We start from the raw sequence: 26,689 nt of genomic DNA, 5'->3' as shown, positions 1-26,689 counted from the left end.
GGTACTATGTGATCAAGAACCAATTGTGTTTAAGGAAATCGTCTAAGTTGCACTGAAGGCTATACTGAAAAACAAGACTTTGTGAACTGACAGACTTTTCCATGAAAATCTTCAAAAAGCTGGTGCAGTGCTGGAAGCAACCGCTAGTTCATGCCAAGAAATTTGGAAGAAGCTACTTGGTCAAATGACTGGAAGGGCCCTATACTTGTGTCCATCCCCCCCCCAAAAGGGATCCAACAAAATGTGGATTTTTCTAAAAATATCTGCAACATTACATGCAAGTAAAGTTTTGCTGTGGATAATTTAAAAAACAGATTCAGTAGCACATTGAGAGCAGGCAGAATTTCAAGCTGGATTCAGAAGAAGACACAGAATGAGAGATCTCATTGGTGATGTCAGATGGATCTGGGCTGAAGTCAGAGAAAAACAGGAAAACATTTACTTGTGTTATAATGACTATGCAAAGGTAATCCGCTATGTCAATGATAACAAACTATTGATACTATTTCAAGAACAGAAAATGTATTTATGCTGTACAAGAGAGTCGTAGAAGGATATCATAAAAACTGACAGCCAAGTGGTGGTACTTGATAAAGCTTCATTAAAAAGGAGGAAGACACTATAAAAGAGGGGATGACACATGGACTCACACAAAGCAACAACTGTGAGCATTGTGCAGTACTCAACAGTGAGTCCTATGTTTTACATGGGGTCATGTGGAGTTGGCGCTGTCTTAACAATATCTATTAAAAAACAAGTCATAATGAATTAGAATATTTGGGTTTTTTACTTTGGGCACTAAATCCTAAGCACTCGTTTTATTTCTCTCTCAGCCTGGGTTTGAGGATAAAGCTGAATGGTACCACAATACCTAGAAGTGGTTCATGCAGTGACAGTGCCAACAAGCTGATGCCTTACAGAAGGACTTGGGAGGCTTTGCTTTCGCTGATGTAAACTTTAACTGAGGAACTGAGTTCTTCACTCAACATTTTTCAAAATACTCCCTTTTCAGAAGCACTCTTGAATCCTAGTCATCAAACAGGAATAAAGGGCATTTACATTTTATAGAGTGTCTAATAGACTAATATTCCTCAGGGGTAAGTCTTACTCTGTGTTCTGAGTTCCATTTTCAGAAGGTTCAACCAGTCCTTAGTTTACAAGGTGTTATTCAAATGTTACATACCAGGGTAGGCACTTATTACCTTGGAGAAATGTAACACTGAATCATTCCTACAAGTTTTCCAAAAGGGGACACCAGAGAGTATTTTAAATGTAATGTTTAAATGATAAAATATGGTGTGTTTCTAGAGCCAACATTTCCAACTTCATATAATGTACCACAAGCTGGAATATCTTATTTTCCTTTATAGTAAGTTTCATTGAACTGCTCATGGTCATTTCAATTCCTTGCCCATAAACTTGACTTCCAAGAGTGTGTAGAGCAGCATGTGGCAGAGAATGTGCCTCTTGATTCAAGTCTGAATCACACCTGGACAATGCTCGGCATGTGTCAGACCCTATGAATTAACACCCCTTTGGGTTGATGCCCCAATTCATATGTGAAGTATTTATATAAAGACATGTTAAGGGTATTTCTGTGTTATCTGCAAGAGTAGCAGTGCCACATCTCTCTCTTGAATTGCATTCACTCAGGTGTTGTTGTTAGGTGTTTTGAGACAGTTCCAGCCCAGAGAGACCCAATGGTTAGTAGCACCAAGCACTGCCCCTCCTATACCATCCTCACAGCCAAGGATATGTTGAGTACCCACTGTGTGAAGTCATCTTATTTAGGAGCATCTCTTTTAGAATCATTTTATTTTATTGCTGAGCCTCTGCAGCAACAGTTCTCAACCTGTGGGTCGTGACCTCTTTGGGGGTCAAACGACCCTTTCACATGGGTCACCCAATTCATAACAGTAGCAAAATTACAGTAATGAAGTAGTAATGAAAATAATTTTATGGTTGGGGTTCGTGACAACATGAGGACCTGTATTACAGGGTCCCAGCATTAGGAGGGTTGAGAACCACTGCTCTACAGCATCGGGCATGATGTTCTTTTTCAGGAATTGGTACTTCTTGAAGAAAGGCCCAATGTTCATGAGATGAAATTTTCCCATCTCACTTCTAAGTGATATCAGACGGTGCTTCATTCAGATGTCTACTGAAAGATTATGGTATACCTGATATCCTTTACCAACACCTTAATTTGGTAGTATTGCTTTTTCACTGATCTTCTTCAGTCATCGTCTAGCCTTGGTACACATATGAGTTGATTGGAAATACCTTGGCTGTGGTAGTCCTCAAAGTAATATTTTATTCCGTAAGACTTGACAGGCATATTTGGCAGAACTGTCTGATGTAATATGCAGTTTAATTTATTGCATGGTGTTTCCATGGCTGTTGATGGTGGAGCCAAGTAAAATGAAATTATTGACAGCTTCCATCCTTTCTCAATTTGTCTTGATTTTGCTGGTGAGTTCAGTTGTGAGAATGGTTGTTTGATTTATACTGAGATGCAGTCCCCATTGAAGGCTGGGATCTTTTATTTTCAATGTTCCATGTTTCCAGTCCTCTTGGTTTTTAGCAAGCAAGGTTGTGTCATCTCTGTATCCCAGAATGTCAATGAGTCTTTCTGCAATCAGGATGCCACCACCTTCTTATAGCTGAGCTTCTCAGATTATTTGCTCAGTATGCAGATTGAATAAATATGGTGAAAGGATACAAATTTTCCTGATTTTAAGCCTTGCAGTACCCGTTTGTTCGGTTCAAACGACTGCCTCTTTAAAGCTTACTAATAAACATAATGGAATTTCTCAAATGCTTCCAGGGTCACTGAGTCAATGGCAATTAACAATAACTAACATAATTTTATCCTTTGCAATGCTATTCAGAATGTGTGCTCTATAGAGCACATGCATTTTTGGTCAATATAACACAAGCATATACTTCTCTTATATGCTCTGCTTTCAACCAAAGTCCATTTGGTATCAGAAATAAAACATTCTCCTCTGAATCCTACGGAAATTTATGGAAGCCACTAATTTTGAACTATGTTTGATCAAATTTACTTTAGTTTGGTATTAATGACAAAGTAGGATAATTTCTAAATTATACTGGTTCACCTTTATTTGGACCAGACAAATACAGAAAATTATCCTAGACAGTTGGTGAGGTAGCTGCCTTTCACATTTCTTGGCATAGGTGAGTGAGTGCTTCCAGTGTCACATCCATTTGTTGAAATATCATAAATGGTATTCTGTCAATGTTTGAAGTTTGTTGCTAATGCCATCAGTGAAGCTTGGAATTCTTCTTACAGGATCACAGGTTCTTGGTTATATGCTACCTCTGGAATGGTTAAATAGTGACCAGTTCTCTCAGTACAGTGGCTCTGAGTAGCCTCTTCATCTTCTTTCGATGTTTCCTGCATTATTATTTTGCTTGCAGATTTGTTCAATATTATAACTTGATGTTTGAATTGTTTTTGTCTTCAGTTCTTTCAACATTAGGAATCCCGAGAACCTTCTTCCTTTGCATTTTTCTAACTCTAGGTCATTAACCAAAGTAAAGTCTTTATAATACAATATAAAGTCTCTGCACTGGACACAGATAAGAGATGATACTGCCTGGAGTTAATCATAAGGCAAAGGTAATTTCAATAGATAACAATTATGTGGTTTGAGAAAAATTGTGATTATATATGCATGGGAAAAATATTTAAAGATACAAGATATGCTAATAAGAGATGGAAGGAATACACAGTCACTGAATCAAAGACACGGGTTAACTTTCAATCCTTTCAAGAGATAGTGAGTGATCAAAAACCCATGGTCCAGAAAGAGATGTCTATGGGTCACTGAGACATAGCAAAAAGCAAAACTCCAATAATTGGCAGAATACCAACTGAAATGTTTAAACAAACTAATGAGGCACTGTAATTATTAATTTGTCTTTGCCAAAAAGTTTAGAAGACAGCTAACTGGCCAAGTGACTGGCATATATTCATTTTTGTGCCAATTCCAAGGAAAAGTGGCCCAACAGAATGTGGACATTATGAAACACAATCATTAATATCACATGTAAGTACAATTTTGCTGAAGATATTTCAAAAGATGGTTGTAGCAGTATATAAAGCTGCCAGAAATTAAAGTCTGATTCAGAAGAGGGCATGGGAAGATGGACATTCTTGTTGATGTCAGATGAACCTTGGCTCAAAACAGAGAATACCACCAAGATGTTTACTTGCGATTTATTTACTATACAGAGGCATTTGACTGTGTAGATCATAACTAATTATTGATAACATCATAACAAAATATGGAAATTTCAAGAAACTTCATTAAGCTCATGCAGAACTTGTACATGGACCAAGAGGCAATCATTCAAGTGGTGGGGTGGGTGAATACAGCATGATTTAAAATCAGAAGAGATGTGCTTCAGGGTTGCACCCTCTGACTGTATCTATTTAATGTGTCTGCTGAGCAAGGCATCAGAGTGGGAGGAAGGCTTGTTTAGAACCTGGATATGCAAACAGCACAAGTTTGCTTGCTGAAAGTGAGGACTTGGAGCACTGGCGGATGAAGATCCTGGACTGCCATCTTCAGTATGGATGACAAAGCAGTGGAAAGAAACCCAAAATCACACAGCTGGACCAACAGACAACGTCATGATAAAGTGAGGAAAGACTAAAGTTGTCAAGAATTTCATTTTGCTTGGATCTTCAATTAATGCTCATGGAAGCAGTAGTTAAAAGACAAAGCAACACATTGCCCTGAGCAAGTTACTTCGCAAGACTTCTTTAAGTGTTAAAGCACAAGGCTATTGCTTTGAAGACTAAGATGGGCTTGAGTCAAATTGTGGTATTTTCTATGATCTCATCGGCATGTGAAACTGGGATAATGCATAAGGGAGACCTCAGAAGAATGATGCATTCCCATTGTGGTGTTGATGAAGACTATTGAAAGTCCCACAAACTTCTAGAATAACAAACAAAATTGTCTTGGAAAAAGTACAGGCAGAATGTGCCTTAGAAGTGAAGGTGGTGATATGGATGTGGATACATTAACAGGCGAGACGGTCCCTGGCAAAGTAGAAGGTAATTGAGAAAGAAGATAACTCTCAAGGCGATGGACTAACACAATGGGCTCAAACATCATAATGATTATGAGGACGGTGTTAGAGTCGGCAGTGTTTCAGTCTGTTGCATATAGGGACTCAATGCAAGGGAACTGACTGGACAGCAACTTACATTTATCTATCTATCTATCTATCTATCTATCTATCTATCTATCTATCTATCTATCTATCATTTACCTGTCTATCTATCTATCATCAACTTTTGTGTGTATGTACAAAATTACATATTAAAAAAGTTAAAAGTTATATTTTACTTTTTGTTGTGAATTGGGTGAAGGTTTACAGAACAGATCAGTTTTCCATTTAACGATTCATATATATTTATTTATTGCAATCCTTATAATGTAATACACTCACTTCTCTTTGTTTCTTGTTCCATTTCTCCTAAACATTCTGAACTTTGTTCTTGTGTAAAGATTGCCCTTTTAATTTCAAGTGGTTGATTATTTTAAGATGTATGTACTTCCTTCGTGGTTTTTTTTCTTTCACTTATTGTCTATTCTTGGCTGAAAATTGGGTAAGTTTATTTCCAGGCACAATCAATGACTAGGGGTCCATAGGCTTCAGGTTTTCTTCAGCTGTTATCTAACCAACAAGCCGCGTCTGATTTACGATTAGGCTTGGTGCACATTTTTCGGGCCCTCTACCTGGGATCGTCCATCGTGAGTCCTCTTTGAGCCGCTGGCAGTGGTGGCTTCCACCATCCAGTTCTGTTCTAGGTCACAGAGGCGGAGCTTTGCCTGGCTCCTTAGTCCACTGTTCCCAGGAACCTTCCATTTTCTTCATGCTTCTTATTTCCAAACGGAGAAAGAGCAATGGCTTCCTCTTAGAGGCCTTTCGTGAGTTTGCAAGACCTCCGCAGCTAATCACCAAAGTGACGTGAGAACATAGTTTTTGTGGACTATATTATGTCAGTTATATTTTCTAAATCCTTTTTTTAAATGAAAACTTTAGGTAACTAAGTCATCATAAATTATCTGTACAGAACAGGTATGATTCATCATCTTTTAATATTTTCCTCGATGCCGATGACTTATTGAGGTAGATGTTTACTATTAAAAAATCTCTGTTGGTTAAAAAAAAGGATGATCTCATGCCGTGGCTAAGTGATTAGTGTGCTACAGATCTCAGAGGAGGTTTGCTCTGGGCCCAGGGAAGTGCTTGACTTCAGATCTGAGGTTTTACCACGACCAATGTCTTGGTTCATTTTCAGTTTACACTGTAATGTATTTGTTTGAACTACTGAAGGGACAATCGTGTAAAGAACACATTTTCATATTACAATCATATAAGCTTGGATAATAATCCTGAACCCACAGTTTGTCCTTGAAATATAATGAGCACTAGACTCCGTTTTCCTGATAGGTAGGTAAGTTCTTGGTATGGAAAATACCCATTATAGTTGTAACTTGTATTTATTTGTTGATAAATGCTAGTACATGCAACACTTTGTAAAATATAAAATGATACTATTCTTACTCTAAGGCTTTATTTCTGGAGCGAAAACCCCACGTAAAAATAGCATTTGAAAGAAATTTCTATTTTAGACTATATATATATGTATTTGTGTGTGCATGTGTGTGTATGTGTGTGTGTATGTGTGTGTGCTTCAAAGAGTTTGTGGAACATTTTCATTGTCTTAATTTTTTCCCCATGAACTTCTTAAAAGCTACACACACACACACACACACACACACACACACACACTTGCAAGGATGTTTTTTCACTGATTTTTAGTAGACATTTGTTCAAGGAAATACCTAGGAGTTCATTTTAAAAACCTATTTGTTTTTAAATTCTTTTTCCCACAAACACCTTGATTCCTCCTTATATTTAAAGATGGCTGCTGTGTGAGATCGAATGAAAGGGTTTTCATGGGTTGTTGTTGTTGCTGCTGCTTTTGTTGTTGAAGACAATCTGTGAAGTGCTGCAAATGGACAGGAGATCATGAAGTCCTGGAGCCAAAGGAAACAATGTTGAATATTGTTTTGTGGATGAGTAGGCCTCTATTTCCTGAGTAAAAGGAATATGTGCTTAAAATGCCCGAGTACTCGAGTTACCCTAATTCACTACATACCTTTTCATGTACCCTGAAAATAAGTTATCAAAAGACATCAGCATAGCTTTTCATTCTAGAATACGTAGTCAAATAAAGCGATCAAGGGAGTGCTCACAGAATTCACTCATGTGGTAGTTACTGTATGTACTCGTGTATCAGCATACTTTTTCAGCACAGTTTTAATGCAGTTTTTGTGGTAAAATTAGGTGCCTTGGCTGATATTCAGGTTGGCTTATACTTGAGTATATACGGTATATAATCTGTTTTCAATTTGAGAGGATTATGAGTGAAGTCGTGGAGGCTAAGCTGTCAATCAGGTCATCATCAATGAGGCCTCTGTGTGGGCATGGCCTTCTCCTGAGGATTCTGCGAATTACAGTATTCCTCCTTAGAGGTGGGAGACACACCTCTCTCTACTCACTCCCTGAGAAACGCTCTACTGACAAAGACACATGGCTCTATGCTATTATAGCCAGTGCTCTGAGAGCCAGAGAAGCCACATGGTGACCCCTGCCAGTGCTGAGATGTTTACAAGGCCACTGGATCCACAAGACTTCCCACCCACTGGCCTGTGATCTTCCTGCATTTGGCATCACTGCTTGTATTTTATGAGTCTGAAGAAGACTTTATAGATTGGTATCAGACATATGGCTAATATCGGACTTATGGACTTGATCTGGACTGGCCTGGGATGTTTTCTCAATGTTCCATTGCTCTTGTATATAAAGCTCTTTCTTATGCACATATGTATAAGAGTGTCTCTGGATTTGTTTCTTGAGTCTACCCAGACTAATACAATATACTTCCTCTGCATCTCAGCTCACTGATAGAACTCCGAAATACACATAATGGATATAATAGCTACAAGCAAAGTGGTAACAATTATATTATATCTCAAATGGCAGGTCTTACCAATTAATTATCTCTTTCAGTCATTGTACCATTTCATTTCCTCATTTGATAACTTATCAGTTTCATCAAGTCCCTAATCACACGATTTCTTTATATTTATGATTCCTTTTTAGATTTCTCCAGAAAAGACCAATTCACTCCTGACTCTTTCATTGCTTTGACATTACTCATCTGTCTTTTCTTTAATTTGTTCCCCAAAAGACTATTATCTTTACCTTTATACTTCTTGTCTATTGTCTTATTACCTACTTAAAATTCAGCCCACCTTCCTCACTACTTCCAAAATGTTTGAATCCATGAGTTTCTCACCAGAAAAAAACCCAAAAAACCCATGGACTTTCTTTACTGAACATCCCATTGTTTAAATGCACCATAATAATGGCAGTTGCACTCTCACCATTCTTAGCTCCACTTACACGATCCTGTGATAGACACTGAGACTGTGCTGTAAGTTTGTAGGTAAGCAACTAAATGTCCGGCCCAAAGTCGTACAGTTATTAAGGGTAAAGCAAGGATAAAAAAAGTTCTCTGAATTGTTAGACTAGAAAGCTTCTCATACAGACCACTGATTGGAAACTAGAAAAACATAGTCTTATTTCCTGAATTTGGTACAATGCATACAAAGAGCTTCCAAACTGCATGGGAAATATTTGTATCTTTCACCAATTTTTCTGCCAATTATTTGAAGGTATCACGTAGAATCTCTACTTATGCTGCTAACTGCACGGTCAGCAATTTGAAGCCACCAGCGGCTCCGCAGAGGAAAGATGAGGCTTCCTATTCACATACGTGGATAGAAGCCCACAGAGGCGGCTCTACCCTGTGGTATCGGGTCACTATAAATCGAATTCCTCCATGGCCCTGAGTTTGGGGTTGGGCTTAGTCCCACTCACATACATTACACCCATTATGCAGACTTCACCTTACCGTGTTCCCAGTATTTGCTATTCTCCATCAGTAATTTGGGAGCTTGTCTTTCACAAGTCTTTGGACCTATCCATCTTTCCTCTTGCTTAAAAACGCAAATCTCCTCCCGAAGTCAGTTTTCTTTTGCCTCAACTGGAATCTCCTCAAGGGCTGCTCTTTACTCTACTCTAACCCTTCTGTCATGCTCTATAACTGTCTGACCCGCGATACCGAGCATATCACCTGTTATCTCCAAATCTATACCAGCTTCTCTAAGCCTTGCCCTCCCCGGGTCAATTAAGAGAGGATGGTTCAGCTACAGATGGTGACCTTTATGTGAAGAAATTGATTTGAAGGACAATATTAGAGTCCCAGTGTCCTGAAATTAGGTAAGTAAAAGAGAGTTTAAATGATGATGGTCTTCGGTAATAAGTACAGCTTAGGTACAACACATAACTCAGAACACGGATGCTCATTGTAACACACTACTGTGGTCCAAAAAGGAGCCTAGGTGGCATAGTGAATACATATTGGGCTGCAATTTGCAAGGTGGGTAGTTCAAAACCATGAGCAGCTCTGTTGGAGAAAGATGGAATTTCTACCCCCGTTAATAGTTGCGATCTTGGAAACTCACAGTTCTGCCCTGTCCCACAGAGTTGCTAAGAGTAGGGAGAGACTCGATGGCAGTGAATTTTGAGTGAGATTGTGTTCTAGAGAGTATTCAATATGTTATTAGCAAAACAAGAGGTCCAATTTTTAAGTTTTTGCTAAATCTCGACGAAATAAACTATTTTCATTAAGTTACAATTTTTAGAATTACTGTTCCATAGAATCACAATTTAGAAACTGGGAAATGGAAATCTATACAAACGAAGCTGGAAATCCATTTGCACACAGGATCCTGGGTACTTCCTGTTTCCCATCTTTCTGGAAACACTTTGAGACGAGACATGCATAGAATTTGGCACTTAGCTTCCTAGTTTGAGGCAGAGGTGCACTTTTAATGAAGAGTAAAATAAACAAAATTATTGAGTCCTGAATTTTCATAAAAGGTTTCAATGAGTGTATGCTAATCCCTATTTGAACATTTTCGTTGATATTCTCTTTTCAAAATAGCCTTTCTGATTTTTTATCTGTCTTCCCCAATGTATCTTATTGGAAACATTTCATATCATAGAACACATCTTGAAACTTTCACAGAATAAACTCTCCCTTTCAAATTGTTTCCCACAATAGAGTTCTTAACATAGCAGCCAATGAATTCACAGTGGTGACAGTTGCCTAAGCTAGATGCGTGTAACTATAACCCTTCAAACAAGTAGGAAGATGTTGAAAATACTGAAGAAACCTTCTTGTTTTTATCTGTGAACCTACTTACAGATGTTTCCATTTGTCTCTTTTTTAATATGGTGCCAACGTGTGTTGCAAATATGGGTTTATAGTGAGCAATTTCCCCCCCAAGCTCAAACAAGGTAAGTTCAGGTTAAATGTATACTTTTAAGTATATTTTAAGATATATACCTTATGTTTCTAATTTAAAAACAGTCCAGTGTTCTCTCAAAACCTTTGGTTAATATCTTTTAAATTTCAAAACAAATAAACACTGGCTTTTAAAATGTTTTGGAATAAGATGAATAAGCTAATTAGGTTGCAAAAGCCAGAAATCCAGAAGAAAAAAAGATTGGTGCATTTCATGAAATCAAAATTTAGTTCCGTGAAAAACCAAAAACCAAATAATAACAAACCTGAAAAATGTTTATAACACCTATCACAATGTTGTAAAGTTTATTAAAGAGCCTCTGTGCATTAACAAAAACGCCATTAACAGAAAAAAATGAGAACCAGTATCAACATGAATAGGCTAGTTACCAAGAAAGAAATAAAAACGCTAATTAACATGAAAGATGAACAACCGACCTTTCAGGTAGACAGAAGTAGTACACTGGCCAACAGAGTCTTAGGAAATTGACAATCCCATGCAGGCTTTGGAAGATGGTGATCAGAACGACATCTGTATGATATTTCAAATACCCTGTGCGTTTGGTTATGCATTGGACTGCGATCTCAGTCAGACCACCAGCTGCCTCGCCAAAGAAACGCCAGCCTGTCTTCTCCTCTGACAACAGGCTCAGAGCCTCAGGGAGCAGAAGGACCCTGGCCTGCCCGGCAGCTCTCTGAGCCTTCATCGGCTCAATGGCAGCGAGTTTCTTTGTTTTGCTTTTTAAGTGTGATTTGTGTTTCCATTAAAGTTGTTTTTGTTCGTAGGGAATATGCAATTGTGTGTTTGTAAATCAATGATCTCTTTGGGGGACAGTAGAGCACTTAGGAGGCATGTTGGTGGCATAGTGGCTATACATTGAACTGCTTACTGTAAGGTCAGTAGTTCAAAACCAACAGCTACTCCACTGGAGAAAGGTGAGGCTTTCTACTCCACAAAGAGCTACAGTCTTGGAAACCCACAAGGGCAGTTCTCTTGGCTGCTGTAGGGTCTGAATTGTGAGAGAAATTGGCATGTTTACCAACTTATCATTCATTCGATGTTCACAAAGTGTATAGAATTACATATGCTACAAGTAAAGACGTGTGTAAGGAAGTGAGAAGACAAAGATAAATAAAACATAGCTGATAACTTCCAGAGAGGTTACAGCCTAATAGGGGAGAACAATAACTCACTGTCATGGAGTCAATTCTGACTCCTAATGACCCTACAGGACTGGGCAGAACTGCCCCTGTGGGTTTCTGAGGCAGCAAAGCTTGCAGCATTAGAAAGCCTCATCTTTCTCCCATGGAAGGGATGGTGCTTTAGAACTGTCGACTCCTTATGGTTTGCAGCCCAACTCATAGCCTGCTGTGTCACCAGGGCTCCAAATAGTAGGTAGAGCGATCAATGACTATAAAACCCTATGTACACACAGACACACAATATCGTGATGAGTGAATCAATGGGAGGAAACAGGGTACAGCGCTACCACATCAACTGTGAAGACGGATGCCACCACAGAAGAATTCCCGGAGGAGTGCAATCTACACCTGAGTTTGTGAACAGAATCAGAAGAGACAGAACATGCCAGAAAAGGCACGTCGAACTCAAATAGCAGGAGGCATCCTGTGTGATACTAGCATGATGGTTTAACTGATTCAATACTTATATTGACCAATGACTGATCTCAGTGCTTCCTATGCATTCGCTCAATTAACTTCCATTTCAACCCACGTTGCTGCTGGTGTAAGGTGCCGTGAGGTCAGTTTTCCAGCCATAATGACCATATGGGACATAGGAGAACTGCCCTGTAGGGTCTCTTGCTTGTTATCTTTATTGAAGCAGATGGTCAGGCCTTTCTTCCTCAGAGCTGCTGGGTGGGATTTACCAGCAGCTTTTTGGTTAGCAGCTAAATGATTAACTGTTACACTATTAAGTCTTCTCATATCGCCTCATAGAGTCCTTGCATGATCACCTCTATGTTAAAAATTAGGACACAGGAAAAAAAAGTTTAATTAGTGGTCAGCGTCAGGCTGCGATCCACAAGGAGAGTGGTTTGAACCCACCAGGAGCCCCAGGGTAGAACACCCGGGCTTTCTGCGTCTGTAACGAGGTGCAGTGTCAGAAACTGACTCTGTCCTAGAGGCTCGCTGTGAATCAGCATTGACGCTAAAGCAGCGAGTTTGGTTTGTTGGTTTGGTCTAAAATCACACAAATAATTTATGGTGGAATATTTTTGGAAAGCCAGCTAATGTGGCCTTAGAGCTCCTTCTCTTAGCTATTACTCCATGTTGTATACAAGATTTGCAAGAAGTCATAGTAGAAATTCAAGATTGTGATAATCCTGTATCCTGCCCTTTGCTTAAGAACAGAAGCTTTCTTTAGTTGGTTACAGAGAATCATTAGCAGAAGCTTAAGCAAAACAAACAAACAAGCAAAGAAACATCTGACTTACATTTTAGAAAGCTCACTTTGTCAGAGTTCTGGTGGCTCTGGATTAGAGAAAAGTTAAGACAGCTTTCTTACTTTTCCAGAAGGAGCCCTGCCCGCTGGTGCAGTCGTTGAATATTCACATACTCAGGTATCCCTGCGAGAAACACGTGGTGATCTGATGCCCTAAACACTGCACCTTCTCTGTTCAGGATGAGTTTTTGTGATTTTTATTTTCCATTTATACTTGCTCTGCACAACTAACATAATTCTACCTAAGCTACCATGAGACGTTAGCAAGGTGGCAGTTTAGCATTTGATACAAAATATACCAAATGGAGAATAGCTTTATTTGTTTTATAAATAGTTTATTGTCATATAATTCACACATCTCACACTTCAATAGTTATATCAGATTAAGAAGGTTGTACAGTCATCACTAGACTCAGTTCTAGAACATTTTCTTCCTTCTTGAAATCATTGTTATTAGCTTCTCATTTACCTCCAGCCTTCTCTCCAATTCCCTCCCCACCAATCCATTAATCCAGTTATTGTCCCTATATAATTATCTATCTTGGATTTAATGTATTGGAAAACATACCAAAAAAAAAAAGCCAGCAAAAACTAAAACACCAGGGGAAAGAACAACGATAGCAAAATAAGCCAGAGAATGAGCTCAATCCGAAGAAAGTGGGCAGTAATGCAAAACAGAACAAATTTAAAATGGGTCCAAATGGAGATCAAATGAGAAGGTGTTTGATTTTAACCTAACTGCTTCTGCAACAGCCGGTTTTCCAATACCATCAAGAGGGCACCAAGGAGGAGAGGGTGAGGGATGTGGGGCGTGATATTCTTTTCCTGGGCTGTACACCTCTCGTGAAGAAGTGAAAAACAGCAAGAGCACTGCCCACAAGTTGACTGATTAACAGGGGCTGAGACAGAGGTTCTGAGGCTGCACATTTTGACAGGACTAGATCGCTTCAAATTCTGCCTTCACGGTGGTGGGTGGTTTTAAATCCTGGACTTTGTGGTTAGCAATGAGGGGTAAGTCAGAAACAGGCGAAGGCCTAAATCTTGTCCGTTGACGAAGCCTGGAGACAACAATCCCGTGTATATTTACTTCCTCCAAAAGACTATCCGTTATAACATCTTTGTCTGCCTCCTACTCTTCCCCTGGGTTTGAACAGAATGAGCTGGAAACACAGCAGAGAAGAAAGTGTCCAATGGCATGGTCCCACTTTGTGCCCATACAACCTCCTAGACTGTTATGTGCAAGGTAGATAGTAATGCTCCCCACTTACTTGGGACCTTGGTTATATAAAGGAGCTTTATGGTATAGTGATTATGGGTCAGGCTGCCAACCTCATGGTCAACCGTTCAAAACCACCAACAGCTCCACAGGAGCTTTCTACTCCCATAAAGACTTATCGGAAATCCACCAGGGCAGTTCTACTCTCCCACAGGGTTGCTCCGAGTCAGAATGGACTTGACTGTAGTGACTTGAATTGACATGGCTGTGTATGTTCCACAACATGGGCCAGGCATTGGTCCCTGGCTTCCTGTAGGTAAGAAGGAAAGCAGATTTTGAAGATTTGGGTTGTTGCTGTTGGTATTGGAAGCCTGACGACCAGTTCTTACTCCCACCACAGAAGGAAACTCTGCCCGGCGCTGTACCATGCTCCTCATGGTGTTATATTTGAGCCTCTGGTTGCAGCCACTCTGTGAATCCACCTCGTTGAGGGCCTTCCTCTTTTCACTACTTGCCCACTTCTCCAAGCAGGACGTCCTTCTCCAGGCGCTGAGCGCTCCTGAACCCCTGTCCAAAGTACGGGAGATGACGTCTGCTCATCCTTGAGGCTAAGAACTGCTCTAGCTGTACTTCAGTGACCGATCTGCTGCTTCTTTCTGCAGTCGATGATAAGTTCAGTATTCGTCACCAGCACCAGAACGCACATGCATTCTTAGGGCTTCCTTCTATTCGATGTCCACCTGTCACGTGCATCTGAGGTCAGTGAAAGTACTGTCGCTTGGGTGGGGTGGCCCTTAGTCCTCAGGGTGGCATCTTTGCCTTTCAATACTCCAAAGAGGTCTTGTGCAGCAGGTTGGTCCAAAGAACTGTGTCATTTGCTCTCTTGACTGCTGCTTCTATGAGCATTGATTGTGGATCCCACATAGATGAGATCCTTGATAACTTCAGTTTTCTTTGGGCATCATGATTTTACCTATTGATTGAGGAGCAGTCAGCAAAAAACTAAATAATAATAAAATGAACGACTAAAGGAAGCTAACTGGAAACTTCTTAGTTTCAGCCCTACTGGATGGATAAAAAAAAATAAACAGTGAAGTACATGTAGCTGATCTTATGCCTGCTTTGTGCCTTTGGCCTCTAGGGAATAAAGACGTGATGCTAATAAGGGGGAAAAAATCCATTTTCAGCCCTAGAAGTGACACTTTTCATTAGTCAGGATGTAAATCAGCAGTGTCCCTCGTGTGATTGTGTAGTATAATCCCGGGGCCCAAAAAGTATTCCTCCTGGTTCTGCCAGGGAGGCGGTGGCCCCTCATCAGGCCGCTCACCAACGTGCCTGTTGAAGCCCCTTCAGATTTGAAGTTGGCAAGTCGAACAGCGGACACAGCCCCTGACATTCCTGGGAGGAAGCAAAGCTTCATTCAGATAATCCCCTTGCGAAGTGCTATTAGCTGATCCAAGCCAGAGCTGGCAGACTCCAGGCGTGTTGTTCTGACATTTCAGAGATGCCTCAGTGCAGAAATAGCTTCTTGTTGCATTTGAAGGATTGAGATTCACTTCAGGAATTGGCAGAGGTGATCAATAAACAATTTCAATAAGCAAGCAGCTGCAGAATTCACTCTAACCTTTCATTCACTTCGATGAGTGGGGGGGTACACAAGTCTCTGTTGTTCTAGAAAGCATTGGGAAGACTTCCTCTAATTCCTTTGCACATATGAAAATAAACAATAACAATAAATAGAATAGGGGAAGTATACTGTGCATCGCAAATGGATATCTTTGGCTTGTATAAAGAAAACACTGGTTTTCTAAGTGGCTAATGGAAGCACATGCCTGGTTTAAGAAGAGATGTTCCAACACTCTATTATATACACTGGATATTTCTATAAGAGCGATGACTGTAGGTATATGGAAATGCAGGGAGATACAGAGTTTGGGGGGAAAAATACCCCAAAGAACCACATGCTGAGGTAATCTCATACTTGAAGGCTTTCTGGTCAAAAAAGAAAAGAATATGGAATAGGAGTATGGAACGCACACATTTCTATCAGCATGGAAACGAAGAGGAATTTCAGATTAAAACCACAACCTCTGAATTTATTGTGGATTAAAGAAAACAAAAGAACAGACAAAGATCACCATCAATAAATATAGGAGGCTAACTATTTTAGATAACTTGGGTTTCCCTTGGAAATCATAAGTTTAATGAAGGATAAACGCCAGCAACTGCGGCAGCAAAATACATATAAAATTGCTTGGGATTCGTCCTTAGAAATATCTCAAGGCTGTAGTATTATGGACACGTCCCTACTACTTGATTGTTACTGGGCATGGTTGTCATGGGTCCTTACCAACTCTGAGCTATCCCACAGGGCAGAGAAGAAACGCCCCACTCCGCACTCAAAGCTTTACTTGTTATGGAAGCGGGTCACCAGATATGTCTCCTGGGGAGCTGGGCAAGTTGGAACCACCAGTCTTTCGGTTAGCAGCCAAACTCTTCCCCAGTGTGCCACCAGGGCACCTATTCTCCTTGACTGGGTAGGAGCTATTTGAAAGGTAAGTACTCAGTCTCTGCTGTACTGATTGAAAGAAATTTAAATAATGAGTGTTTAATAGGGAACATTTCTTAGTGGGAAAAGCTAGAAGACAGCATCTTGAAAATCATGATGGAAATATAGAGAAAAACAGAAGCATCCTAAGTGATCTGACTCGAGGAGGAAGTGCCTACTGGGATAAAATGAACAATAGCCACTTGCGAGGCTGGATAAAAAGCACGCGGAGCGATGAGTTCACGTTCATGGGAGAGCAACCATTCAGAAAAGGAGAGTGAAAATGGTTTCACAACTTAAAGAATGCACCCGTTGTCATGGAATTACATGCCGAGAAATGGCTGAATCGCTGTACATTCTGCTGTGTATACTGTAAGAGCAAAATTTTTAAAGGGAGAAACAGAAAAAAAAACACAGGAGAAAGAATGGAAAAAAGGAAGAAGATGCGCTAGATATAAAAGAAGGATAAAAACTGCCAACAGGCTTTGCATTTGTGTCTAAGAGGACAAGCCCTCGCTGGCCTCCCAATTTCTCTGACGGTATCCTGACAGCTGAAGTGTCGATAGCCCAGGAGATAATAGACACATCAGTAGAGGAAGAATTCACGAATGTAACTCCATGTTGACAATTTTTTAAAAGACAGGTCACAGGTGGTAACATATCTGGTGAGAGAGGAGTTAAGCCCACCACAGGCTGTATCTACAAGACTAAACACCAAGCAGTTGTTAAAAAGAAAACTGTAGTACAGTGTGTAAATGAAGGGGGCTTAACAAGTTTGTGGGGAATTTTCTTTGTCTTTTAATTCCAATTCTCCATGCATATTTTGAAGTACCCTGATAACATGAACAACTTTTTTGTGACAAATATATTTTTGGATGCATAATATGCAGTAGCATAGGCAGTGCTCTCCAGATAATAGTATCTTGATATTTTAAATTTCCCTTTCCTGTAACAAATGTACTTTTCATATAATTATCAAAACAAGGAACACACTAGAAAAATATGATAAGCTCATTGTTTTACTTATTAATGATTCCTGGGGCCGGGGGGTGGGCATTTCACAATTGCCTCGTGAAATGTGTGACTACTGATGAGCTTCACTTTTATTAACACATGACATCCTGAGGGGAGAACCCCACATCAAGGGCAGTTGAAGCAACACACCTGTGATACGCATGTGTCTGGCTATTGTGAAATTTCAGCAGGATAAAGGGTACATTTCCACAGCATTTTCAGTTCTAGCACATTTCATCATGTGGTCAGTTCAGGGTCAACTCCTTCCAAGTTTACTCATAGACATATAGTTCCCCCCAAAACACAGTTCAAAAATAAAAAGTATGCAACGGTGAAGGTAAAGTCAGAGAGCTTGAGTGGCCCTTTTCAGCCTCTAAACCAGGCAAAGTATATTTGTCATCAATGCCATTTAGCTCTGCTTTTGGCATGTAATTGGGAAACGGTTGTAGGTTGTACATAGTAATGGGGGACCATGTGTTATGATGGAGAGAGCAGGGTTTGGAGCTAAGCAAATGGAATCCCATTCGAGCCCTGCCACTGGGAAGCTGTGTGATCTTAGGCAGGGAAGGTACTTCTGCTATGGCTCTGTCCTCTTAACTGTCAACTTAAATCTTGGGGAACCAGCCATCCATTTTGGGGCCTTTGTGATTTGGAAAAGGTTGTAAACTCCTGTCCAAATCCTATGAGTGTAGTGGTTTTGATCGAAAAGTTCAGTGCTGATGATTTATAAAGAAAAGAGCTGCATGCTAGGGCAACTCTCCAGCTCTCTGAGGCCCATGGCACTTGGTCTGAGATGATGCACCATTTATATAAAGCAGTGTGACATGATTACATTTACCTAGCTAAACAAAGACCTTGATTATGTACAGTGGGGTGGCTTTAAATGGAAAAACCAAATTTCCTTAGTAGATAATTTTCTTGAAAAATAGCAATAAGACCTCTCTGGAATCCAGAATTCTATCACTTTATAGTGTTGTACAAACTCAAGGGGGAAGAGGATGACAATTCAAGGTACAAAGTTTCAAAGAAGCTTTCTTCTCTATTGCTATACATGTTGATTTTGTTGAAAATGGCCAATATTTTGTTTCACTATATTTCTAGAATTAAATTGAGTAGATAGAGAGAAATTGGAAAAACTGAATATTCAGTAAATTAGTGTTAAATTTTATAAAAAATAAAAGCACATATTTCAGGAATGTGACCAATAGTATGAGATCTGATTATTAACATATTTTCTGAGTTCACCTTTAACCATCATTTATTTATATACTACAAATAAGTATATCATTGCAAGTATTTTTACCAGTTTCATTGGCATATCATTCACATATCATATAATAGTTTAATCACACCAAGAAGAGTTGTGTAGTCAACACCACAATCAGTTTTGCAACTTTTTCTTCATTCTTGTACTCACTGTTAATGTCTGCCATTTTCCTCCAAGCTCCATCCGCCATACTCACCCCCCAAAAAACCATCAATCCAGTTACTGTTTCCAAAGATTTACCTAGCCTGGATTTCTTATTAAAAAACATTTAAAAGGAAGAACAATAATACTTTTTTAAAACTGGCAAAGAGGTATATGAATAGATATATAAATACATGATACTTTGGAATATAAAACCTCTTACCTGTTTTTCTCATGAATTTTTAGGATTTCATTTGTCTGTTGAAGGAGCTGCTTCTCCAGCTTGTATGTTGATAAAGAATTCTCCAGCAATTGTATTTCAAGTCGAGAAGTTTGATTTAATACCTCAAGAGGAAACAATACATGCAGACATTTTAAACATACATAATTTCAAATAAAAGAATAGATAACAATTAATTTAGTTTATATTTACTTGTATTTTTTCAGGATAGCTAATCAAAAATTCTGCTTTCTACAACTTCATGATTTACATGATTGTTAACTATTATATTTGCTTGATATTGAAGTTGATTGAAGAAATTGCATCGTTGAATCTATTTTTCTAGTTACAATTAACATCCAGAAATGCTATATTTTACTCTACAATGCCTTATACAATTACTTCCAATATTTACAAGTAAAAAGTAGTATTAGTACAAAGTCTTAGATACTGTGTAGAATTCAGGATGACTAATATGGATGTGAAATACACCTGTCTCAATTCTTTCCTTTAGAAAATGTAATTTGTGATGTGCAAACAACTCTGGATGTAGTTTATACCTGGTCCGGAGCACCCATTTATTGAGCGTCATCAAGCAGCCCTTGTGCATGTCAGACAATGCTCACAGCTCCCCACTGAGAAGGGGTCATTATCATCACTTTAGAAGTGAGGTGTTCTCAGATGGGATTAGACACTCACATTCGCACAGGAACCAAGGGAAAAGATGAATTTCAAATATAATTAGTTTGTCACTGTCTCTAATTCTTTCCCCTCCCAGAGGGAGACAAAGCCTAGAAGGAGAGTCAAACCATTCTGGACCTTCATCGCAGACGGTAGCATGACCAGTGGGCCAGATTGTGTGTCAGACAGATTGTCATTATCTTTGAAACTCCCTCACACGTGGTCCGCAGGAAACTGTACATTTTCCACTCACAATTCATCTTGAGTCACAGTGTCCGTGTGGATAGATGCATCATCTTGTAACACGTTTGTGACCCATGCAAGCACACCTTTCCATTCCCCAACCAACACTTCTACCTGCCGGTCCTAGCAGATGTCTTCGATTCTCTCTCTGTCCTATCCCTTCCGAAGGGGAAGATGTAGGCTTAGATTAAAGGGTCCCTATCTTATGTGGATGGAGCCCGGATGGTGGAGTGGGTCCTGTGCCCAACTGACAGCTCAGCAGTTTGAACCCCCTCCTGGCCCTCACAGCTCCACAAAAGAGGAGGGTATCTGTTGCCACAACAGATTCATCAGCAGAGGGTAGCAGTATGAGAATATCCAAACGCTACACCTTTTTTTTAGAAACCCTTACAGAAAGAGACCTGGAACACGGGCTGCGGGATGAGTAGCCACCTAAGAGATCTTCTTCCAAAAAGACAATAGTGAGCGCGCACGCCCAAGGTTTGATCCTGGGTCTGTATCGGAAGGACCCAGGAGACTTTCTCAGATACATTGATCTGCCCAAGACTGGACTTGGGCTCAAGGAGGTTGTGAGACAAGGGGAAGCATTTGTATGGAGGAAGACCCTGGACAAGAGGGCACTCAGAGAGTCACTCAGTCTAGGCACAAAAGGAGCTCCCTTCCTCTAGAAAAAACACACACACTCAGAAAACCAGTAATATTTTAATGCAACATTTATGAAACCCCAAGTTAATGAAGCATTGCCACGATGAACGGAATATCGGCTTTTCAAATAATGGCAGGATGTGACTCACACTGGCACCATTAAGTTTCACCATGTCACACAGTAGGTCCAGTCCTGCAAGCAGGGATGGTGGGGCATGAAATGGAGCATTTGTACTTGAAAACACTGTTAGTTGTAGAATTGGTGTGAGTATGAACCAGAGAGCCACCTATTATCTGACAACCTTAAGGCGAGAAGGAGAAAAGAGAATTAGGACCAAGGGAGAAAGAGCAAGCAAGCAAGCAACAAGAGGTAGAAAGAGAGACCTAGAGCTGATCAGACTCTGACTCCAGACTTCGTGGGTTCAAATCCCATCTCCACTCTTTACTAGTTCTTTGATCTTGGGTCAATGGCTTGATCTCTCTAGTGTTTAGTCCCCTCATCTTTAAGTACGGGATCGTGGTGGTGGTAGTATCTACCCCACAGAATTATTTTTTATCAACTTGTTTGGTGCAGAGCTGAGCATTGTCGTCTTAAAGTAAAAGTCCATGCAGTTTGCTTGTCTGTTACTTCATTCATAATCAAAATTGGCCGTGTGAAGATGTTAAAAATAGAGCCAGACAACAGGGAAGGGGCATGAATCATCTCTGAAACCAACGCCTTCATCTTGGACACTTGAAAAGCGGAACGTGGAGAAGGGGGACGCTGCAACGAAGTGATAACAGAAGCCGCGGTGCTGGCGGCTGATTCTCCCCACCCTGGCCAGCAGGCCCCGGCAGATACGCTCCCATCTCTCCCCTTTATAGTCCTAAAATACCACCGGGGCTCCTTATTCAGTCTTAGCTGCTCTGTAAAACAATTCTTCTACATTTTTTTCTGTTATAATTTTCTTTAAAAAATAGATCTTTTCACCTGATAGATGCAAAATCAGCTGTTACCTCTGACAACGTCACACAGCATGTGTTTTAACTACTTGTTAAAATAATGGGGAAACGCTTGCCAACAATAAGTTATTTTTTTCACACCTGCCACTCCTAGGAAGGGAGAAAGAAGACGCTTTCTACTCTTGTAAAGAGTTACAGTCTTGGACACCCATGGGGGAAATTCTACCCTGTCCAGTTAGCTTGCAATGAATCTAAATGGACTCTATGCCAGTGAGTTTTATATTATTTTATTTTATTTTTTAATTCCTAGTAGAGAAGAGAGGGAAAAATCACCAATCAGATGTTTGGTGGGGGCAGAATGGGGGAAAAAACCCTACCTTATCTATTATAAACGTATTATTAGAGAACACATGTGAATCGCAAAGGTGCAGCAAAGAAGCTTAATACACATTGTATATCTCTACAAATTGTGATCTTTAGCTTTGAATACGGAAAAATGTTATGAAAGAGAAGGCAAAAATTTTCTTCGAGTCAAAGGAAAATACACTCATATAATTTCACAGTCACTGCACATATCAAGTTTGCTTAGCACCTTGGCAACTTATTCAACAAAAACTTGGTTTTTTTTACGTTCCAGTATAAAGTTCTCCTCCTTCCCATTACAGAACATTATATGCTTTATAATTTATTATTTCAATGCAATCATAGTACATTCTTAGTCAATTAGTTAAGTACTATTATTATTAATAGGAGGGGCAATAAAAAGAAGTGAGGGGGCTTCCGTTTGAATAGCTACTCATTGGCTGTATCAATGTGAAAGAAGCCACTCCAATTTCTGAGCACATCTATTACAGAGAGTTGTGATAAAATTCAATTATACTTATAAAAGTAGGTTGTCTAACATAACCTGTGCTATAACGATTTAAATTATCAGTGCCACATCTCTTTAAATGTCAACCTATCATCTACGATGCCATTAATAGATAAAATCTAAGTAGTGTTTTCATTTATTTTTTAATTTATAGAATTATCTTTTGCCTTAGAAATCTAATATACTTATTTCTGGGATTCCGAAGGTCATTGGAATAACAATTGTACTGGTTAAAATTCATCTTCCAGTTATCTGAAATTATATATGAACCATTGCATTTTCAAAGGCTAATTTTCAGAATTAGATTTCCATGCCTTTCTTCCCAGTCTATCTACTCAGGAAGCTCCCTTTGAAGTCTGATTAGCATCTTAGCAATACACGGACAGCCTCACTGAGAGCCCAGTGATGACCATGCCCGAAGCATATTGGCTGGAAATTGAATTCCAATCTCTGCATGGAAGACAAGAATTATACCACTGGCTTACCAGTGCTGTGTGTGTGTGTTTGTGTGTGTGTGTGTGTGTGTAAAGAAAAAACCCCCAATAATTCTCAAAGCTAGACAATGAGTCATATCTGACAATTATATTGAAAGGGTCAAGGATTTTGTTTTACTTAGGTACATAATCAATATCCATGGAAGCTACAGTAAAGAAAGTGAGCAATATATTACATTGCACAAATCTGCAGTAAAATAAGTAAAAGACTTATTTAAACAAAGATGTCATTTTGAAGACTAAAAAGTGTATCTGGCCCAAGCCATGGTATTTTTCATTGCCCCTTTTGTAAGCCCAAACTGGATAGTGAGTAAGTAAAACTGAGCAAGAATTGATGTGCTTGAATTATGGTGTTGTCGAAGAAGAGTGGAATTGCCAGGGACTGCCATAAGAATAAACAAATGTCCTGGAAGATGTACGGCCAGGATGTTCCTTAGAAGCAGGATTGTGAAACATCAATTCATGGACTTGTCCATGTTATCAGGAGGGACTTGTCCCTGAAGAAGGACATCGTGTTTGATAAAGCAGAGGGTCAGTTAAACCAGGAAGCCCTTCGGTGAGATGGATTGACACAGTGGCTGCAGCAATGGGCTCCAGCACAGCACCGATGAGGAGGATGGTGCAGGACCAGGAACTGTTTTGTTTTTCTGAACATAGGAGTGCTAGGAGTTGGAACCAATTTGATGGCCCCTAACAACAAAAACAGTGATCACTGTGTGTGTGTGTGTGTGTACATGTCTGTGTGTTTGTGTCTGTTTCCATGTTTTAGTGTATTTATACATACATTCATATCTCTGAATATACATGCATAACGCATGCATATCCACCTCTGTGCATGGATACATACATAAACTCAACTTATTCCCACTAGTCGATCCTGATGTGACTGCTCACGGTGACCCTGTAGGATTGAGTAGAATTGCCCTCCATGGGTTTCTGAGACTCATTCTTGACACATGCAGAAAGCTTCATCTTTCTCCTGAGGAGCAGCTGAACTACTTTGAACTACTTCCCTTGTGAAGAGCAGCCCAACGTGTAACCCATTCTGCCACCATAATTTCATGAACTTATATGGTAAAAGATAGAGTGATGAGGGCAATGAATGTACAAATGTGGTTTACACAATTGATGTGTGTATGGATTGTGATAACAGTTGTATTGGCCCCTAATAAAATTATTTTTTAAAAAAGAAGAAAAGATAGAGGGGCAAAATGAGACAGTAAGAGTGAGGCTTTCACAACGTAATGTTTTAAAGCTTGGGCTGCTTATCTACAAGGTCAGTGGTTCTAACCCACCAGTTCCCCCTAAGGAGATATATGAGGCTGTCTGCTTCGGTAACGATTTACATTTTTTTAAACCCTCAGAAGCAGTTCTGGAATTGACTTGATAGCAGTGGGCTTTGGGATGTATGTTTACGGGTGTGGATCTACATGCACATATACATAGCCATGTTAAAGTATTGAAATCTACCTTTCAGTATAGAATCATGCTACATACAAAATTGTGCACTTTCTCATAAGTTTCCCTGGGATTTTGCCTCTTGTCCACTAAATACATAAGACTTCTACAAGGTGCCATTATAATGGGGCCAATACCAGAGACAAGCAAGACAGGACACCAATATGCACCCAAGACTCCAATTGGATCCAAATGATTATTTTGTTTGACGCACACCATCCTGTTGCAGTTGGTAGCTGTGGTGTTTATTTCAGCTTAAATGTTGATTGGGCCCTTTGGCTATGCAGTTTTTGCAAACACAAACAAAGCTGAACATTACACCAGCGTACCAACCCTCTTCAAATCCAAAGAAACATCTACAGCATGTCAGTCAATCACTGTTGTTAACAACAATAAACAAAAATGGTGCGCATCCCCAGTGGCAGTACTGAAATGTGCTCTGCGTTTATGGAATAAGCTAAAGACAAACACCGCCACCACCAAACCAAACCTCCTGGTTAAGAGTTTGTCACGTGGCCCCGGGGCCATACCTGGGTCTCAACATCCGTCAGCTTTCGGGTCTGCTCTGCGGTTTGAGACAGGAGACTGGTCCCGATCTCAAGCATGGTGGCCGTGTGGTTCTGAACAGCATTCTGCTGTAGCTGAGCCATCTCCGACTTCATATTTTCCACAATGTAATTCTCAAGCTGCAAGAGATAAAAGACAAAGAAGTGCATGTTATAAGCAAAGCTCTCATTTGGGGCATGTAATATTTACAATGCGAAACAAGACACAGCTGGCAAGTCGGCCATCTGGCCGGCGTCCTCAGCATCTCTGAGATTTGGGGAGCTGGGAGCAGAGTGCACCGCACACCAGATGCTCACACACTGAGAAATGCCGGGACAGCTATCCAGCAAGCACCCTCCCCGTGGGCGGTTGCCCATGGACAGTGCTCTCCCACACTGGACGTCATTTTGTTTAACCCAGACAGCGACGACGTGAGGCTAGGCCAGGAGGCTTCAGGGCGCTTGCTCTGTCTTTGGTAACCAAGGAAACAGAATCAGAGAGGGTGATGCAGCCCGTCACCCAGCAGGAACGCAGTAGAGCCAGCAGAGAAACTCGCTGCTCTTCGCGGTCCATTGCATTGTACCTATGAGGGAGAGAAATCAGCGGCCAGCATCCATCTCAGGGAAGAGAAATCATAAACCCTTCTGGATTGGGGCAAGGATGGCGAGGAACAAAGTAAAACTAAGACAGGAGACTTGAGGGGAATATTAAAACATGGGCAACAGTGTGTGACCCGACCAGCCAAGCATGAACATCCCACAGAGCCAGTGCCAGTGCTTTCCTCCTGGCTCGAACCTGGGTCCTGGAAGTGCAGTCTGGAAAGTGGCATGTGGCCTCCTTGTCTGGGCTGAAGATTTTATACTTGGTGGGGCCATTCTCGACCACACTGTCTGCGTGAAATACATGTGCCCATCAGGGCAGGAAGAATTCTGAAGTGACTTCTCTGGGGATTCTGTTAGGTACCTGGTGAATAAGACTGAGCGTGGGCATTGCCTGAAATAAACAGGAGAAGCTTGCACCTCCCTGTCAGGGTGCTTACATCTCTCCACCACTGCCTGGTGACTACATTTCATTACCCAATTACACATAAGGGGAAATTGCATCCCAGCAAAGTCAAGTCCAAGGCCACACACCACAAAAACAGTCAGACTTGGATTTGAGCTCTGAGGTCCTTAACTCTCCTACCGACACACTTAACCACGGATAGCTCTGCCAAGTCGTGCTTCACAAGCCGGTTTCCAAATCATTAACAACTACGTGATTTTCACTGACTCAGTGAACCATAATGCATTTGCTGTTTTATAATCCATAGTAATGGAATCGTCATGTAATAAATACAGCCTAAATCTAAATTCCCCTCTGTGAAACTTGCACGGTTCAATTTGAAACATGACTTATTATTTACATTGGTTTTTTAAACAAGACCCTGTCCCCAGGTACAGAAAAAAAA

At 40.3% G+C, this 26,689-nt stretch overlaps 1 protein-coding gene across 3 annotated transcripts in view; it reads right to left on the bottom strand.

Moving 5' to 3' along the window:
• The window catches only part of ANGPT1 (angiopoietin 1), a 297,629-nt gene that overhangs the window by 97,250 nt on the left and 173,690 nt on the right, over positions 1 to 26,689 (bottom strand). For 2 of the 3 annotated variants that reach the window (XM_004697434.2, XM_045287636.1), the window contains exons 2-3: positions 25,224 to 25,379; positions 19,363 to 19,484 (exon numbers count right to left, since the gene is read on the bottom strand). In XM_004697434.2, coding sequence (XP_004697491.1) covers positions 19,363 to 19,484; positions 25,224 to 25,379 — 278 coding nt within the window. Of the gene's footprint in view, positions 1 to 19,362; positions 19,485 to 25,223; positions 25,380 to 25,556; positions 25,594 to 26,689 lie in introns of those variants that run through there. The other variant, XM_045287639.1, reaches the window with a different exon arrangement.

Source organism: Echinops telfairi, unplaced genomic scaffold (genome assembly GCF_000313985.2).
Source record: "Echinops telfairi isolate 266 unplaced genomic scaffold, ASM31398v2 ScPeMD7_1;HRSCAF=3_0, whole genome shotgun sequence".
Taxonomy (NCBI): Eukaryota; Metazoa; Chordata; class Mammalia; order Afrosoricida; family Tenrecidae; genus Echinops; species Echinops telfairi.
Note: the sequence above shows the minus strand (reverse complement) of the source record. Positions and strands in the feature narration are given on the sequence as shown.